At 37.0% G+C, this 19,286-nt stretch overlaps 9 protein-coding genes across 9 annotated transcripts; 6 read left to right on the forward strand and 3 right to left on the reverse strand.

The window, feature by feature from the left end:
- Positions 1–324: 324 nt before the first annotated feature.
- Positions 325–3,744, forward strand: C5L36_0C07360 (uncharacterized protein; the record flags this gene model as incomplete). Its single annotated transcript, XM_029466437.1, has 1 exon — positions 325–3,744. The coding sequence occupies one exon, from the start codon at positions 325–327 to the stop codon at positions 3,742–3,744; it is 3,420 nt and encodes a 1,139-aa protein (XP_029322297.1).
- Positions 3,745–4,147: 403 nt separating this feature from the next.
- On the forward strand, positions 4,148–4,977 carry C5L36_0C07370 (uncharacterized protein; the record flags this gene model as incomplete). The annotated part of the gene is made up of 2 exons (XM_029466438.1): positions 4,148–4,178; positions 4,598–4,977. The coding sequence occupies 2 exons, from the start codon at positions 4,148–4,150 to the stop codon at positions 4,975–4,977; spliced, it is 411 nt and encodes a 136-aa protein (XP_029322298.1).
- A 204-nt stretch (positions 4,978–5,181) lies between these two features.
- Positions 5,182–5,667, reverse strand: C5L36_0C07380 (uncharacterized protein; the record flags this gene model as incomplete). Its single annotated transcript, XM_029466439.1, has 1 exon — positions 5,182–5,667. One exon carries the CDS (start codon positions 5,665–5,667, stop codon positions 5,182–5,184), a length of 486 nt encoding a protein of 161 aa, XP_029322299.1.
- A 212-nt stretch (positions 5,668–5,879) lies between these two features.
- On the forward strand, positions 5,880–7,082 carry C5L36_0C07390 (uncharacterized protein; the record flags this gene model as incomplete). Its single annotated transcript, XM_029466440.1, has 1 exon — positions 5,880–7,082. One exon carries the CDS (start codon positions 5,880–5,882, stop codon positions 7,080–7,082), a length of 1,203 nt encoding a protein of 400 aa, XP_029322300.1.
- Positions 7,083–7,479: 397 nt separating this feature from the next.
- Positions 7,480–7,860, forward strand: C5L36_0C07400 (uncharacterized protein; the record flags this gene model as incomplete). Its single annotated transcript, XM_029466441.1, has 1 exon — positions 7,480–7,860. One exon carries the CDS (start codon positions 7,480–7,482, stop codon positions 7,858–7,860), a length of 381 nt encoding a protein of 126 aa, XP_029322301.1.
- Positions 7,861–8,280: 420 nt separating this feature from the next.
- On the forward strand, positions 8,281–10,776 carry C5L36_0C07410 (uncharacterized protein; the record flags this gene model as incomplete). Its single annotated transcript, XM_029466442.1, has 1 exon — positions 8,281–10,776. The coding sequence occupies one exon, from the start codon at positions 8,281–8,283 to the stop codon at positions 10,774–10,776; it is 2,496 nt and encodes an 831-aa protein (XP_029322302.1).
- Positions 10,777–10,878: 102 nt separating this feature from the next.
- Positions 10,879–13,881, reverse strand: C5L36_0C07420 (uncharacterized protein; the record flags this gene model as incomplete). The annotated part of the gene is made up of 1 exon (XM_029466443.1): positions 10,879–13,881. One exon carries the CDS (start codon positions 13,879–13,881, stop codon positions 10,879–10,881), a length of 3,003 nt encoding a protein of 1,000 aa, XP_029322303.1.
- Positions 13,882–14,283: 402 nt separating this feature from the next.
- Positions 14,284–14,814, forward strand: C5L36_0C07430 (uncharacterized protein; the record flags this gene model as incomplete). The annotated part of the gene is made up of 1 exon (XM_029466444.1): positions 14,284–14,814. The coding sequence occupies one exon, from the start codon at positions 14,284–14,286 to the stop codon at positions 14,812–14,814; it is 531 nt and encodes a 176-aa protein (XP_029322304.1).
- Positions 14,815–15,745: 931 nt separating this feature from the next.
- C5L36_0C07440 (uncharacterized protein) lies at positions 15,746–17,992 on the reverse strand (the record flags this gene model as incomplete). The annotated part of the gene is made up of 1 exon (XM_029466445.1): positions 15,746–17,992. The coding sequence occupies one exon, from the start codon at positions 17,990–17,992 to the stop codon at positions 15,746–15,748; it is 2,247 nt and encodes a 748-aa protein (XP_029322305.1).
- Between the last annotated feature and the right edge of the window lie 1,294 nt (positions 17,993–19,286).

The raw sequence follows: 19,286 nt of genomic DNA on the forward strand, positions 1-19,286 counted from the left end.
GGAACTGGTCAGTGTTGCTATTTCTAAGATTTATCGGAGACACTCTGTAATCAAATTATTTGCATTTGTGTTAATATACTGTTCACTTGATACAGGATAAAAGCACTCCCGCCTCCCCCGCATTTACTAGGAAGATCTCATACACCTAAGCATTCCGACCATTGTGTGATCCAATTGATTGTGCCAATTACTGTTCAAACATTGTGCTTTACCTTACATTATTTATTTGCATTTCTTGATACCCTTGGACTATACATTTGTTTGAAGTAGCTATAAGCACTCGAGGAAAAACAACAAACAACAAATAAAATATCAATTTGGATAATGAATGGCCTCAACTTCGACGGCAAAAGGTCATCGGATTTTACTTATCAGTCCCTAGATCCACAAACACCTACCGAGATTGAAGAGTACTCAGATTTATATGATGATTATATGCTATCACCTCAAAGCGATCACCTGGAATCAATGAATTCCGGCGCAGCAGTTTATGACCAATCAGTAGGACCATCTGTGGATGATTTGAGAAGACCATCGAGCCTGAACAATGGAAGATTGGGGTCCGATGAATCACTTGATTCATCTTTTGCTGGTACACAACCTGATATTTCTCTTCAAACTCCTAAATTGGATTATTCTAACAACTTTGGGTCAACATCGCCTGAAACGTTGAATGGTCAAACAAGAACACCAATTTTCAAACGCCCGGTTGATAATATTTTACAAGATTACGTTGGCAAATCTCCAAAAACTCCCGCCCATAAGGGAAACAACTTCAATACAACACCTACAATCAAGTATGAAAGTACAGATGAAGAAGACGAAAACGATAATGTATCAGGGAAAAAGTACTATAATACTAGTAGTACCCCAAATTACGATAATACTATTGACCTCAATGATGATGATGACTATGACGATGATGAGGTGGAGAAGTTGCGGCTCCTATCTAAAAAAAAAAGTCAACATCTTTATTCTACGCAAACCTCTTCCAACGGCAGTTATGGTGATAAATCTAACGATGCAATTATAATCAAAAAAGTTGAAGGGCAACCCGATCAAGTCATTAAGAAAGGTATAAAAGATTTTAAGATTGGCAGAGAGCTAGGCGAAGGTTCATACTCAACCGTCATGCTCGCAACGGATCTAACAACTCACCGAAACTATGCTCTCAAGATATTAAATAAAAGACATATAATCAAGGAGAAGAAAGTTAGGTACGTTAACATTGAGAAAGATGCTTTGAACAGACTGGGTGATCACAATGGTATTGTTAGATTGCACTATACCTTCCAAGATTCCCAAAGCCTATATTTTGTTTTAGATTTTGCTGAAAATGGTGAACTGTTGACAATGATAAAAAAACATGGCACCATGAATGAACACTGCGCTAAGCACTATACTGTACAATTGGTTGATACCATCGACTATATGCATAATAATGGGATTATTCACCGTGACTTGAAACCTGAAAATATTCTAATTGATAAAGATTTAAGGCTCCAAATTACTGATTTCGGTACTGCAAAGATATTAGATAAGGATGATTCTGGAAATTATCCTCCAGATGCTAGGGCCCAATCATTTGTGGGTACAGCAGAATACGTCTCACCAGAATTATTAAGTGACAAATATTGCGGTAAAGCCGCAGATGTTTGGGCGTTCGGGTGTATTGTATATCAAATGATTGCAGGAAAGCCTCCATTCAAAGCAAACAATGAATATCAAACTTTTCAGAAGATTCAAAAACTCCAATACGCATTTACAGCTGGGTTTCCTATCATTATAAGAGATTTAGTCAAAAGGGTCTTGATTTTAAAACCTAGAGAGAGGCTAACCATTCCTGATATTAAACGCCACATGTGGTTTCAGGATATAGATTGGAATAATGAAGACCAAATTTGGAATACAATACCTCCTGAGCTGGGTCCTTACAAATTGTCGGCAAAGGCTATGAAACCGATGCCTGAATTGAATAACCAATATCCAAACGGTTCTTCCACTTCTATTCATCAGCCAAAAAAATCCAAGAGTGGTAATGTTCTTTTGTCGAATTCAAGAAAAGTTTCCAGTTCTAGTGCAAGACAGTGCTCGGCATCAGCAAATTTGGCACCAACATCTGCTCCCACTTCAAATAATGGACTCGGCATCTCTACATCATCTCCAAATGTTATTTCTTCCTCACCGAATAGAAATGGTAGTGTAGGGTCTACTAAAAAGGCCAAACCCAAGAAAAAATCCGCTAGTTCAGCTGCAGTTGCTGCTTTATATGGCAATCAAAGACAATCCTCACACGGGTCTGCGACACCTGCTTCTGAACACATCCCCGCTACACCACCGGTCAGGACATTGGCATCTACACACACGCCATCATCAACTCCACCAGCACTTTCTAAGGCAGGTGGTCATCAAACAGTTTATAAAGTCTCTGAGTCCCAGCATCAAACTGCAGACCTGATTGTTAGGTCTAGACAAACGATTCAACCCAAGGAACGCGTTTATAGCAGTGGTTCATCAGTTGATGTTATTCCAGGAACTAATATACCACGTCCAGTTTTAAATACTAAAATCACTTCTAGAACAACTACAGCATCAAGATCAAGAAACAATTCGTCCTTCAAAACGGCTAAACCAGCAGAAATACCCCCCATGTCCAAGCTTGATTTGAAATGGGTTCAATTTTTGAAGCATCCGGATGAGAGAATTGTTAAGGTTGGTATTGTGGAGTCACAAAAAGAATCTACAATACAGTTTGAAAAGAAATACAAGGGCCTTATTATTGAATCCCCATTAGGCTATGTGAATAAAGACAATATTAACATGAGTAATCTTTTTTCAAGTAGTGATGCAGAGTCAATTATGGTTTTCGACAAGCAAGATCTCAACAATGAAGAGGTTGTGGAGGATCAAGCTGAAGAGCCGGAGGCGACGTCATCTGTTGATAAATTCAGGAAATTTTTCACAGTTAAGCAACCTGCCCTCTCTCATCAAGAACCGTTATTCCACACTAGAACGCTGTTGATCACGACCTTTGGAAGAGCGTTACTATTTGCTGAAAATCTTGGTGTTGATAAAAAATTGAAGTATGAAATCACACTTGAAGCGGACTTGACGAATGAGCTAGTTCATTTTGTCGAAGTAGTTGATCGGAAACTTAATTCTGATGAAGGCCTGTTTGCAATAATGTCCGATTCAATGACGATTTGTTTTAAGGTTGAAAAACAAGAAGTTACACAATGGACTCAATCGTTAGCTAACTCAAGGCTTTTAGAAAAAGAACGTAAGCTACGTTCCTATCTATTGAGTCACTCTGAACTTTCTCGGTCTAATGAAGATTCAGCACATGCTGCAGCAACTCTGGCAGCCAACATGAGTCCCGAAATCGGTGCAAGTAGCAACAAGTCGTATAATCCTAAAAGTAAAAACAAAACGGCATTCCCATCAACCTTACGCCCACCTGATTCGGAAACCCATGGCTCAACGCATCCACCATCTACAAAAGTACATAGAAAAAAAGCACCACCACCTCCGCCACTACAAGCAGCATCTAAGACATCGAATGAACTACCACCGTCTCGTTCGAAAAAGAAATCCATTGGCAAAGGCCCGATGATTAGTGCTGCAATTAGCAAAGCTGTTTCTATGGCTTCTGTTAATGCAGCTGTGGGCGTGAAAGATAAAGATGAAAACAAGAAGGTGAATACTTCTAACTCCAAATTTCTGGCACGTAGTAGGATTAGATGATTCCATAGTTACTGTCTCCTCTTATTTGTTGTATATCTTATGTATACTTTCCCTATAATAAATGCATTTCTCAATAGGATTATTATCTTATCGTACTGCTCAAACTTTCATAAATAAGGCTGAGCCATCACCACCCGCGCACCTCAAACAACAAGCGCCAGCAAAAACTCAAATCTAGTCACGTGCCAATGTAAAGGGTTTTATTTTTATATTGAGAGGGTTAGATGTGAAAAATCGCTCCCCGTGCGAGAGTGGCATTGGGAAGAATACTTGCCAGAGATGGGTGCGTGTTGGAAGGTGGATGGGTGTATCGAAAATTTTCAGTTTGTAAGACATTAATAATTGAAAATAGGGTGTCTTTTGAAGGGCTTCATATTCACATACAGATAATCTATTAAACAAAATGGCTAAGTTCATCAAGTCAGGTAAAGTTGGTATGTACAAAATCCACACATTTGCTGAGTTTTTAGGCGAAATAGTTTTGGAAATCATCTAGTGAATGTGAAGTTAGCAATATGTCTTAACACTGCCAAGTGTGTCGATACAAACCATTACACATCTAAATTGTTTAATCCATAGCTGAAGAAGCAATACTTTTATGGTGTGTTATTGATGTGTTATAGTGAAATTGTGAACTTTACTATACTCCAGGTTACTATAATCATAAGCTCAAGATGACTTATGATTTGAAAAAAAAAAAATAATACCTTAGTTTTACAGTGATTATCAACTACTTCCGCCTAATTATGACGAATTAAATTGAACACCACCTAGTTACTTCAAGCTAGTTTATAAAACTTGTCGCTCCAAGCACCAATACTAACATTGTTTTATAATTTCTAATCTATTACAGCTGTCGTTGTCAGAGGTAGAAACGCAGGTAAGAAGGTTGTCATTGTCAAGCAATTTGACGAAGGTACCAAGGCAAACCCATTCCCACACGCTATTGTCGCAGGTGTCGAAAGAGCTCCATTAAAGGTTACCAAGGGTATGGGTGCAAAGAAGCTTGCAAAGAAGACCAAGGTCAAGCCATTTGTTAAGTTAGTCAACTACAACCACTTAATGCCAACCAGATACTCTTTTGATGTTGAACCAATCAAGACTGCTGTCTCTGTTGAAGCTTTATCTGAACCATCTCAAAGAGAAGAAGCAAAGAAGGTTGTCAAGAAGGTTTTCGAAGAAAGACACCAAGCAGGTAAGAACAAGTGGTTCTTCACTAAGCTTGCTTTCTAAGTAACTTTTATATACAAAAATTAAGGATAAATATAAAATACTTTAATGTGCAATAATAAAAAACTTTCTGATCCCTATATTCCAGTCTACCACCAAGGACTAACTTTTTATTTTGTTAACCGGTTTCTGATGAACAATAATGAAATTGTTTTGTTTTGTTCTATAAAATTTACACCTATAATTACTATATCATACATACAAGCTTCATCTAATTACCCATTTTACTTCGGTAATTGAGGTCTCCTCGCCAGCTTGGTCATCGTAGTCGTACCATTCACCCTCGTCTAACAGTACATCCTGAAATTCTGTTGTGGATTCATTACCTTTGCAAACAAAAGGCCCGTTTGCAACAAATTCCACAATCTCGTAACCCCTAGAGTCAATTTCCAGCATTTTAACTTCCTGACCACTATTTTCTGAGTTATAACCCTCGTAACCCTTCGGTAGAGCTATATTTATATTGGATTTTGCCTTACAGAATGAGCACGCTCCTACGTAACTTGCCTCTCCACGTGAACCATCTATTTCATGCTTCTCATACAAATTCACAGTAACCGTTTTGTCATGTGTTTCACGGCACTTTGTGCATTGGATTTTGAATTCGTACTCAAACGGTTCTTTCAAGGAGTCCTTTGGTTTTAGAGAAGTAACATTATTGAGCTCTGCAGTGAGATATAAATATTGCACCATTGTATTGCTTGTATGATAGCTATATTGTTACCGTAGATGAGTTCCTCCAACAGTCTAATTACTTGAGTTTTCTCGCCGCGTCTTCTCATTGGCTGAAAATCGCCTGATGCGTGGATTCTCGAAAAGATGCCTCTCTTTTAAGATGAATATCAGTAACATGTTTTTTCTACTTTGCTTGATACGGTACAAGTAAGGGTGGATCTTATTATACCATGTCGTTTGCCAACAGGATGTTCCGTATGTCACGGGATTTTTCTGCAAACAGTGGAATGAAATTTGCGTCCAATTCATATGGGAAGTTATCTTTCAATTTCAATACGTTCAAGCAACAGTTTAGAACATTTCATCGTCAAGCAAAAAGACCACACTTGAAGAACACTTCTAGATGGAACGTATACGACGAGCTTAAGCTATATTCTTATACTTCTCATTTGGCTTTCTTTATGCTTCTACCTCCAATTCTCCAGATGTATACAACCAAAGTTGAGGTTACCCGTGACGATACAATGACTGAATCTTCATTTAATTCTGTGAGCTCCAGTAATGGAATGATGATTAAAAACATAAACTTTTTGGACTTTTTAAGTTCTAGAGGCTCTGATATGATGGAACTCTATGAGAAAAACCTACCGAAACCTGCCGAGACTGTTTTTGCGGAAGATTTTGTTCCTCAGCATTTCACGTCTAACGTTGATTTGGAAAGCGACAACAGAACCCGGAGAGCAGAACCACCTCAATCCCAAACAAAGGATGAGTTCGATTTTTATCTTCAGCAATTAGATGCTGCGTTTAATAGTGTCAAGGCGAACTCCTTGTCGAGCGTACAATATTTCGACAAAATCCAAACTATAACAGACAGACTTATAGGACTTACTAAAAATGACAACTACAAGAAAGATCGTGCGAACAACACCTTTATGAAAATATTTGACCAACTGCATCAACTACGACTTCACCAATACGAGATGAAGTTATTTAGGCGATTATTAACTTCTGATCAACATACTGAGGTTAAGTTGGTAAATATTCGTCAGAAAATCATTTCGAATTACGAATATGCCAAGTATAAACAAAATCACAACAATAAGGTTAAATCTAAAGCTAAAAACATCCCAACCCATAAATTAATGTTATCCTCATCTTGGTTGAAAGAGTATGTTAATAATTTTGAAAGATTTGCACAGCTGCTTCAACTACTAGCCACTACAAAGCAAAATTCCAAAACATTTTCCCAATTGTACTATGTAGGCCTTAAGAGTAATGATGTGTTTTATAAAATGCAAAACACTGAAATACGTTACAGCTTGCTGAGTGTTTTACGTGGACTCGGTCAAACAAAAGAGGCATATGTACTAGATAAGAAGATAAGGAAAATGATGGATACCTTTACAGTGGGCAAAAACATTCGTTCATGAGTTTTATTATTAACTGCGTCAATCTTTGCTATATATGAAAATGGAAAGCTCTTATACTAGAAACAGCAAGCGGAGGCCTTACTCTGCAACCACATTTATTCAATTCATTCTATAAGTTAACCCCTTAATCTCATTCGCCCCCTATTATTTATACTTTTATATAATCTATACTACAAGACAACTTTCAGGTAATTATTAAGTGTGCCTCTTAGTTAACAAGGAAGTGTTGGCAGACCTATAGAAGTATTATTCTCGACTTGAAGCCACCATGAGGAAAATAAATTTTTCACAATGTACAAGATCTGAAATTTTGAAAAAAAAAAAAAGAAAGATTGATAAATGAATTGTTTTTTACTTTGTCATAATTTTTACCTGGGTTATACTACACAATTAAGATATGAAGTTCTTGACAACAAATTTTGTGAGATGTGCAGTTAAGAGTTGTGACGGTACCGAAGGCTCTTTTCCTCTAAGATATAGGGAATGTCAACTTCAGTTAGAAGAACAAGATTTTGATCCAGAATTCGTAATATCGATGCTTGAAAGATTGAACTGGTCAGCATTAGTGAAGGTTGCTAATGATTTAGGAAATACATCATTACCTCCACAAAAGCCAGAACACATTGAAGAAAACGAGATATTGTTGAAAGACTTACATTCTTTACTACTTGAAACGAATATTACTGAGGGTCAAATGGTCTGCAATAACTGTAAACACATATACTACATTAAGAATGGCATCGCATCTTTTCTACTTCCTCCACATTTGGCCAAGTAGTTCCCCATGGAATATATAGATGTCTGTATAGCTAATCTGTCCAATAACTTTCTGCTTGTACTAGGCTCTGTTCTGTGAAGTTTCTTTTTTCTTGGTTTTTCCTGCGATTCATGTTTTTTTTTTCTTCAAGAGTGAGGAGACAGCAACACTTGTAAGCCTCGGAAGGAAATGATTCCCTTCAGGAACAGGGGTATTAGGAGTCAATTTCTGTTTGGTAACGGATAATACGCAGCCAATTAAATATCCAGACCACATATCACCCAACGTTACTCCATCATAGCTGCCTCACTAATTATAATAATACATACATACTTGATAGAAAGATAGCTAAACGTACAGGTGTCAACAATAATCAAGATCTCAGGTGCAATTCGGTGAAAAATATTCAAGGAAAGCTACTTACAATTATACCAGCATCAAATGCCAACTCCACAGAGGTATCAGAATTCTCCATTATCAACCCAGCAAACTGGGTTTTACGATGCATCTTCGCACTTAACTGACGTGTCGTCTTTCCCCACACCAACATCCCCAGGGTCGCCATACAATAGAGGAACTCAGAAAGGTCGAAACAATGATAGTCCGTTGTTTTTGGAGAACTTGAGTGATACGAAAGAGATATCTTTTGATCAACCACAGTCAAGCTTTAAACATAAATCACGATCAAGATCAAACTCCAGAAAACTATCATTTGGAAGACTATTCCTTTTTGGTTCTGATAACAATAACAATAACAATAGTAACAGTAATAACACCACTGGTAATAATAACAATAACATTAGCAACAACAATAACAACAACAATAACAATGGTAACAACAATAATATTAATAGTATTTTTAACGACTTACCGAATACTCAGTCGGAATCAATAAATACAGATCTGTCAGCAACATCATTAAGAACTCCGAAAATTGAAGAAGATGACCCTTTTATAGTTCAAACTCCGCCAGCTACGAATGACTTTCCAAATTGTGATACTCCATCAACAACCGTTAACAACTCGGCACATGATGATTATTTCACCCATGGTTTGCACAGTAACACAAAGGAAAGGGAACCCCAAACCCAAAATCATGATGATAACCATGATGATGTAATTAGACCTAGACGTTTAACTAAAATTAGAAACTTGTTTAAATTCTCAGGTCATGAAGATTCAGCCGTTTCAGATGATCCCCCAGCTACTGGTGAAAATGGTAGTAACTCTAATCATCAAGATTCCTTAAACCATAATTCTAAAGATAAAGATTTGGATTATGAACACGAAGAGCAATCCATATCCTTGATGCAAAAATTTAGAAGAAAGAGAACACCCTCAAGTCCGGTTCTTAAGTCGGAGAAAAATGAGCCTAAAACTATGGATAATGTTGTGGAAATAGATCTAGCAGAGCAGAATTTGGACCTGGATAAGGACAATGATGATCCAACTGAAAAGAAAGACGTGGAATTAAACGACGAGTCACGGGATGAACTAAAACCTTTGAAAGCTGAACCTAAAGGTTTCATTCAGAAGAGGTTACGCAGGGTGACCTCTGCACCTTTAAGCTTGAGAAATTTGACAGAAAACCATGGAAATAACGGCGTACCTGTAGAGAAAGTTGATGAATTAATCAACCACATAGGTGAGATTAAAATATCCAAGTCCAGCAAACAGACTAGTAGAAACTACTCAAGTAATTCAACTAGATTATCTGACATCCAGGTTGGCCCCCAATCATTCGAGAAGTTAAAATTATTAGGAAAGGGTGATGTGGGTAAAGTTTACCTTGTCAGGGAGAAGGCTACTACAAAGTTATATGCAATGAAAATTCTCAATAAGAAGGAAATGATTGAACGTAAAAAGGTAAAGCGTGTATTAGCAGAGCAAGAAATTTTAGCTACGGCAAATCATCCGTTTATTGTTTCTCTCTATCATTCTTTCCAATCTGAAGATCATCTTTATTTATGCATGGAATATTGTATGGGTGGTGAGTTTTTCAGAGCTTTACAAACACGTCGTATGAAATGTATACCCGAGCAAGATGCTAAGTTTTATGCAGCTGAGGTTACTGCTGCTTTAGAATATCTCCATCTGATGGGGTTTATATACAGAGATTTGAAGCCTGAGAATATTTTACTTCACCAATCTGGTCATATAATGTTAAGTGATTTTGACTTATCGAAGCAGTCAAATAACGCTGCTAATCCAGAACTAATATCAAGCACTAAATCTTCAACTAGCCTTCCGCAATTAGACACTAATGCATGTATCAACGGATTTAGAACAAATTCATTTGTTGGTACCGAGGAGTACATTGCTCCAGAAGTTATATGGGGAAAGGGCCATACATCAGCCGTTGATTGGTGGACATTAGGCATTTTTCTCTATGAAATGCTTTTCGGTATTACACCGTTCAAAGGCCCATCAAGAAATCAGACTTTTTCCAATATTCTGAAAATCGAGTGCCAGTTCCCTGATTATAATCAAACTTCAAGTAATTGTAAAAATTTAATCAAAAAGCTATTAATAAAGGATGAAACGAAGAGGCTAGGATCACATTCAGGTGCATCTGAAATCAAATCTCATCCTTTTTTTAAAAATACACAATGGGCTCTACTACGGAATCAGAAACCACCAATGGTTCCCATAATAAACAGGAAAAAGAAAAATGTTACAAATGCAAATAAATCGGGCAAGTCCAGTAAAGTGAGTAATACATCTTCTACAGGCACATTGAGAAGTAAAAGAAAGACAAGTACTTCTACTGCTGTGACGGGCGAAAGTGATCCTTTCAAAGACTTCAATTCAATTAGCATCATACACGATGATGATTCTGAGATTATGAGATTTGAAGGGTCAGATATTGGCGAGATTACATATACTCTTCAGTCCACAGGTTCCGAAACGTTTAGTAAGAAGTTCCTCAAAATGTAATCTTCTACAATTTCTTCATGTGTACATAAATCTATAATCTACATATCATATTTTCTCCTCTACCATTTTCTAACGTGCATAGCTTTCAGGATTTCATAAATCTTAGGTCGAATCAGCTAATTGAAACAAGTTTTCAACATCATTTCTTTTGATATTATTAGCTATTCGAGTGATTTTTCTTCTCAGATGGGTAACTTCGAAATCATTAGAAATTTGATTCGCTTTAGCTAGAATATTATCAGGCAAACCAGCAATTCTTGCACAATATATACCAAAAGAGCTTGCACTGTAACCTGGTGTTAACTTATATGTGAACATTACAGTTTCCTCACCATTAGCATCATTCAAGAGTTTATAGCCTAAATGATAATTTTTCACAATTCCCTTACTCTTTTCCTGAAAAGCTTCAAGTTCATTGAAGTGGGTGACAAACAAGCATAATACAGTATCAGACATTTCGTAAGTAAGGTAATCCAATACAGACCACGCAATGCTAGAACCGTCAACAGACGATGTACCCCTGCCCAATTCATCCAATAGAATCAATGAATTACCAGGTTTCCCACTCTTGTTTAAAGCTTCATCTTTGTCTTTTTCGATGCAAGTTTCTAAAATATTTCTGCATTCCAATAATTCAACTTGAAATGTAGATTTTCCTGCAAATATATCATCATTAGATCCTAACCTAATACAGATATTAGCAAACGTACCTAATATGGAGCCTTCACTACACGGTATGAAAGATCCAATCTGTGACAAAATTACAATCAATCCAACCTGTCTCATAAAGGAGGATTTACCTCCCATATTAGGGCCCGTTATTAAAGCAATTCTCGAGCTGTCCTTTGGATCTCCACCTTTTAGTTGAAAATCGTTTTCGATATATGTAGATGGCAAGGAATATTTGTGCAGTTGATTCGACGATCCATTACTTTGTATAATTGAAGGTTTCTCTTTTAGAAGTTTTTCGGCTATTGGATTTCTGGAACCTTTGATGTGAATAATCGGTACATCTACTACCAAAGGTCTTGAAAAATTATAATTGAGAGAAGTAAGAGTTAAAGATAGAAGTGAATCAAATTGAGCTAGTAATCTGATTAATTTAGTTATTTGTATGTGATAATTGCTAATGCGGGTAACAAAATCAACAAATAGAGAATCACATGTTTTTTTTAATGAATCCTGATGATATTGTAATTTTTTGTATAATTGGACCATTTCAGGGGTTCTATACCTGACACAGTTCAATGTTGCGCTAATTCTTACCCAATCTGGAGGGACATGTTTGACGTTCGATTTTCTGATTTGAATCAAGTATGGTTCATTTGAAACAGTAATGTATTGGGTATCTCTATCTTTCGTAATTTTTTTGATCTCTTGTAACTCTTGATCAAAGAGCTGTTCGATTCTAGAAATCTCCTCATTCTCAATTTCAATTTCTAGATAGTCATAAAACTTTTCATTAAAATATCTAATGATATGGTCATTTGACTTTGCATCCATTGCATGTTGTGAGTTAATCATTGACAAATAGTCATTAAAATCGACTAAGTCTGACTTCGATAACTCCTTGATATAGTTGAAAAGATCAAATAATAATGCAGAGTTTAAAACATCTAGGCTAATTAGTTCATCCCTCATAGTATTAAAGACATTCAAAATTTCAGAAATTTTCTTTAAAAAAAGGTAAACTTCTTTTCTATTTGATCTGCCATAATGAATCCTAGATAAAATTAATTCCAAATCTGGACAATTTTTCAAAACTGACTTTACCCTTTCAATTTGTAGGCCATTTAATTTGCCCATAAGTGAGTCAATAGCTTCATGTCTATCATTGATATCATTTTTATCAATCAAAGGTCGTTGTAACCAGCTTTTCAACATTCTCTCACCAAATTTGGTCATTGTGCAGTTTATAAGCTCAAATAACGTTCCATCATTAGAATTCGTCGTTAAGTTACTAAAAATTTCAAGATTTTGTAAGACATGAGAGTTTAGTATTGTACAATTATCAATATCTGAGAATTTTTTGAAATTTTCCAAATACTTGAAAATTGCAGTTAAACCAAATTCGTTCAGATAATCAAATGCCTTATTAAAACATTCTAATAAAGATTGGTTGAATGATGACAAAAAGGAGAAAGTGGAAGAATCATCTCTGAATTTTTTTTCAATTTCAACTAGCAAATCACTAAATGATTTCCCTGACATTGGTAAGCTGATATAATTTATATTACTAGTATGTGACTCATTGAATTTAACAAAATTTTTGATACACCGCTCCGTTTTAGAAGATATATCTCCAACAGCTATAATTTCGATAGGTTCTAAATGATGCAATCTCGATTCCAAGTTGATTCTGGTGAAATCATCCTTAAATTGATCATAAGCAATCTCAGTTATATACACATTGATCGAAACCACAGAAAGAGTATCATCAGATGATTCGTTTAAAAACAAAATTGATTTGCCGTTAACATTTTTCTCAAGGTCTTCATCATTGATAAAAGTTCCCGCTGAGTAAACATTCGACAGGTGACGGTCAAAGACTTTACCCTTTGATTTCGAATTATCCCTGATCGCCTTTGTCTCAACTTGGTCTACAACACCAACTTTATAACCTTTGACAATCAACCTTCTGACATGAACTAACAACCTTTCAATAGGTATAGAAGCATACGCAAAGGTTGAATATAAATGATCATCCTTCGAGGGGTTTTTAAAATCAAATGAGATTTTACCATTCACTAATTTTATATTTAGAATGCGTGATGCAGTGACTGCATCACTACCAAAAATTTTATAACGATAACCGCTTTGAATGAAAAGTAACTTGTCAAGATGATTCACTTTTAAGTCTAGTACTTGTTGTTCAAAATCAGTCAAGCCTTTAGCCTTTTTAGGTTTATTGGGAGTTGGTTCAATTGATGCTGGTCTTTTGCGGGATTTGGGATTGGAATTATCATTAGCTCTTGATGTCCCTGTGAATGCGAATGTGCTGAGTTTTGAAGTTGGGGTTGACTGACATGCATCTTCAGCTACCGCCTCATTTTTCACATTGGTTTCCTTTTTAGAGAAAAATCGGCTCAATAATTGTTGTGACATGCAAAAAAAACTACAGAAAAATGGCTCAACAAATTTCAGAAAAAAATAAACAAATGAAGGACAACAAAAGAGATTCTCTTTTTGCCGATTTACAGGTAAACCAAGTATGAATAGTAGACTATGAGAATGTATCAGATTACACGAAATTCGCCTGTATAATATGGACTTTATATGCAAAATTTACGCGGCTGCGAGAAAATTCAAATAATAAGATTTGGTGAGAGTAACAAAGAAAAAATAGCAACCAAAAAAAAAAAAAAAAAACTGAGCCTCGCACAATCAGAAATTTTTTTCTGTATATTTTTGTTTAGTCTAGTCTGGTCTGGTCTAGTTTGTTTTGATGCGATTGTTTGATTGTGTTTTTGTTATCGGATACAAAAGAGGTAGTCAGCACCGAACAGCATGTCATATAATGGGATTGGGTTGAGTTCTGCTAAGGGGTCTGCCACGTCCGGACATATCCAGCGGAACCTAGGGAATTTAAAATCCAAGGATAATGAGGAAAGTAAGGGTAAACATTATTTGGAGAGACAGATCAGGAAACGGAAACAGGAGAAAATTGAGAAACAACGCAAGATGACAAGTTTAGAAATTGATAGGGAGATCCTAGACCATTCTATTAAACGGGAAATTGAGGTGAAAGTTATGGAGTATCGAGATAAGGTGGAAGATGAGAATCCCGATTGGGAAGATGACAAGATCGACGACGTTGTGAAGATGTATCGAATAAAATTGATGGATTTGGAGAAAGTTAAACAGAGGAAACGGTCCATGAGATCGTACAATGCACCAATCAACCCATTCAGAGCGATGGCTATTGATGACTTTAGCAGCAGCAACCGCTGCAATAGCAGTGAAGACAAACAATGCAATGATGACAAGGCTAAAAGCGGAGTAGAAGATAATATTGGGAGTGGTAGCAATAATGAATAAAAGAAGGCAATATTTTTGGTACTGCAGTTGCCGATTTTCTCTCCACCTCCATTAGGAATGAGCCTACCATTTTGCACCTTGTTCAGGTGTGGGATATTTTAACTTAGGTATAGTTGCCAATTATAGTTTCTCTGTAAAATATCATAGTAACAAAAATACCACATACTATGGACACAATTCTTGGAACAGCAACGTCACGGTTCTGTACACCGTACCATACTTTACCACTAACACAATCTTTACGTCCTACCAATGTACCACTGGTATGCTATTGACATATTTAGCATACCATACCACTGAGTTGATATTTGTCCTTGCTCTTCTTACACAGGTATGGCATTCAGAGGTAGCCGCACAAGTCGTGGATCCACAGAATCTAGTACTTGTTTTTTCTTCCAAGTGATTCCATTTGCGCGCTCTCTTGCCCGTTTGGGTCGTTTTTTTATGGTTACACTTCTCTCAAATCTTGTTCTCACGCTTAGTGCCGCCGCCCCCCCTGATTTGCATGCGCTATAGCCTGTCTAGTCCGCTTTTTCAATTTTGGACCGTCTTTTAGACCCACATTTTGCGCTACTAATTTTTCCATTCATACCTCACGTATATTATTTGTCCTTAAGTCCCCTACAGGTGCCAAAATGCGGCCCTCAAATACGACGCGATATGCGAAAGAACAACGCAGATCTTTTTTACATGCTGAGAAGAAGCCGATCTGTATTTCTCCTCTCAGTTGGCGGACTGCGTATTAAATGACCCTATAATCGTCCGTTTGTTGGTCACTACTGCAGGATACAAGAGAGTGAAAAGGGGGGGGGGGGGAGGCTAAATAATATTCCCCCCTCCTCTTGTAGGTTTAGTCTATAGTTGGATTGCGGTTAGTGTCATCCCATTTATTCTTTCACTATACAGATACACAGATATGCAATCATTCAAGCTAAGTGTACACGGTCCTGTCTCCAAAGAGACTCTTCTTGAGCCGGTCGTCAATCAAACACCCCTTCTCCAACATCTCATTGAGCTCTTTCTCACTTCGTGTCAAGAGCTCCTCCTTGATGTCCCACAACAACATCTTTATATCGTTGTATAATACAAAGTTGTACCTCGAACTCAACAGGTGCAGATTCATGCCGCCCTTATACCTTGGATAACAGATTCTGCGCTTGACCCATTCCGGAGTATAACAGTACCGACCATCTTTATCAACTGGTGGCTTGATTGTCTCAAGTTTGAGGATGTGGCCATTGTTATCCCGGATTGTCTTGACAAACACATAATCTTCATCGTTCTTGAAGGCCTCGTTGATGAGATTGTGGAAGTTGATTGTTCTCTTGCCACAGGCCTTGTTCTTGTCGTTTTTGGATTGATATGAAATGTTTTTCTGCGTTGGTGTAAATTGTTCCCTATATCCTTCGACCTTCATGACATCGTTGTGTCTACAATTCATAAACTTATCTAATGCCTCCATTGATACGTCAGAATTCAGCTTGTCATTGATCATATCAGTTCTTAAGATAGAGTCATTGTTCAAACTACCTTGTAGGTTTTTCAGCAATATCTGATATATTGGTGAATCTTCAAGCCTAGAATACAAACCGGTACAGTTACTATTATCTAGTTTGATTTCGTTCTTCATATCATAGACAATAAATTCATTGTTGTTCTTCTTGTCCACATGATTCAGTAGACTCTTCAGGTTATCATGTAGCCAGAACCTGCACTGTAAATTACTACTGAATGGTCTACCCTGACTTCTATTTGTTTCCTCCTTAAATAGACTTTCACTTTTCTCCTCATTTGTATTTGGCTTTAGCCTTTTAAAAACAGCATTGGAATTGTATATCACGCCAGCAATCGATGATTTCTTTACCTCAAAATTTTGTATTTCATCATACCCCCGTTTTCTGAGACCAGTTCCATTGCCAATCGCATCCTTAAAGCTGCTATTGTTATAGCCATTTAACGTGTATTGGGGAAGATTATAATAAGCCAAAGGAGGATTGTTGTATGGTGAACGTTGGTTGATGTTATAGTTGGTATTGGTGACCAAATTCATATTGGAATTACTACTGCTCCTACTATGCAAAGGCTGTTGGGTTTGTGAGATTGTATTATCATAACCCAATTGATAACTTAAACCAGCTGTGTAGTTTATGTTGTTGTTATTGCTATTGCTACTGCTAGTATTGATACTACTGCCGTTGGTCATATAGCCGGTAGTGTTAATGCTGGGATTGTTAACATTGATAATATTGTTATCATATATGTTGGTGTATTGCTCGCCCCTCTTGACTGGTATTTGCAAATCACTAGAGGAGGAATGGTGGGATAGTTGATGTGGCAATGGTGGATAACTGACGGCTGCATTGACACTTGAATTTGGGTTTGCATTGGCATTGATATTCATATTGGAGTTACTATATGGATATTCACTTAAAGTCGATAAATAAGGTTGGGTTAACTTTGTTTGCACATACCAACTATCCTCAACTTTTAATGGTAAAACTGAAGTTGCCTGCTGGGGTTGCACGTGCTGAGGCAATACCTTTGGGGAAGGTATTTCTTCAGATACAAGGGATTGTGAAATGACAGGTTGTGATCCAATAGGTTGTGATGTGTAAGGAGAGACATAACTATAGCTTGATTTGGCCGAAGGTGGAGTTATATTCTTTGGTTGATATATACGCTGTTGATACTGCGATGGGGGCGGTAAAGATTGCTGATGAGGTTGAAGGTTTTGTTGGTTTGAATTTGAGAGGTTACTGATTGGAGAGTGGATCTTCGAGTAAACTTGATTAGGATTTTGTTTCGCCAACTGGTGGATAAAATTTTGGGGTTGCGGGGAGTTTGAATGGTCTTGTATTGCCGAGGCAGTAAGGTTTTGTTTGGGGTGATGGTAAAGAACAGATGAGGAATTGGTTGGAACGATAGGGTAAAGAGAAGAATAGTTCATCTGCTGCGATCTTGTTGGGATGATTGGTTGTTGAGCCTGTTGGGCCTGTTGTTGGAATTGCTGTAGTTGTTGTTGCTGTAGTTGTTGTTGCTGTTGTTGAGAGTGGTGAATAAAGTTTTGGCTTCCTACCACTGAGACCGTTGCTGAACGCAGATGTGCCATATCTGCAGAAGTAGTGTGTTGGATAGCCTCTGTATGAGGGTGTTGGGTATACATGTGTATGTCGGGCATGGGCTACAGAATAGAACAAAATATTGATCATCGAAACATCCAAGACTAGAAAGAAGAAGAGAAGAGGGAAAAAAAGTGGGAAATGTGCATCTTTATGGCTCCACTTAACCAAGAGACGACAAACGAATAAACCAGTGAAGATGTGATAGATTATCGATTATCAATGGAGTTTTCAATAGGTGTTACATACTAACACCGACGCAGAAGGTCCTAATCTTCAAATGAGGAGTCACTATTTTGCGATCAAACGAGATATGCGGTAAATATGTTACTCCTTTAAGTGATCATCTAGATCTAAAAATTGGAGGCGCTTCCATACAGTAGTAGTGGAAGCTTAACTGCAGGCATCGGTGCATGAAAAGAAGGCTTCTCGGCTTTTGGCAGGCGTTCTATGGCCGGTCTCTGCCCCGATTTTCGGATCTAAGGTTACCCGGGAAGGGTTTAAGAAGGCTCCATGCGACATTTTCAGCGCCGGATTTTATTTCCTCTCTTCTTCTTTCCCGTTTCGGGCTTTTCTCATTTCTGCCCTGTTTTTTAGCTTTTTGCTGACCTTATTGGAAAACTGTATCTAAATTTTGCCAACCCCTTTTAAGCTTTTCCAGGCCTTTAGGGACATCTTCGTGAATAAAAATAAAGGCGGACAATTTTAAGCTTTTTTATTTTTTATTTTTTATGCTTGCTGTTTGTTTTAAGAATTTTTTATCTTTTAATATAACTTTTTATCTTTTAATATAACTTTTTATCTTTTAATATAACTTTTTAACTTTTAATTTTTTTGATGGTTTTTTTTCTTTAAATTTTTGTAATTTTTATAATTTTTTTGACGTTTTTTTTTTTATAATTTTTTTTTTTAATTTTTTATTTGATGTTTTCCTTTTTTTTCTCTCAATTTCTAATTTTCTCATTTTCCCATTTTCTCATTTTGTTCCATTTTCGCATTTTCGCATTTCGTTCCATTTTGTTCCGTTTTCGTCCTGTTTCCCCAAAAAATCTTATCTGGTGCCAGCCACCTCACCAGAATCCAACCTGATGCTCATACCTGCTCTCACTTGCACATCCATACACTTTCGTTTGTCCTTACTGTCAAGGCATACCGTCCTGAGCATCTCACCCATCAGGTATACTTCCCCCCAGACATCTTTGAACACCATACTCCGTTCCCCACTGTATCCGCTCAAATTATCTTTATCGAACCGGTAGGAAACTGTATTACCGATAAACTCGTCTTTCCATTGAATCTATAAAAGTTCCATCCATCTTTTATTATTGGTATTCTTCCCCAAAGGCTGTGTCT

The sequence above is a fragment of the Pichia kudriavzevii genome, chromosome 3 (genome assembly GCF_003054445.1).
Source record: "Pichia kudriavzevii chromosome 3, complete sequence".
NCBI classification, from domain to species: Eukaryota; Fungi; Ascomycota; class Pichiomycetes; order Pichiales; family Pichiaceae; genus Pichia; species Pichia kudriavzevii.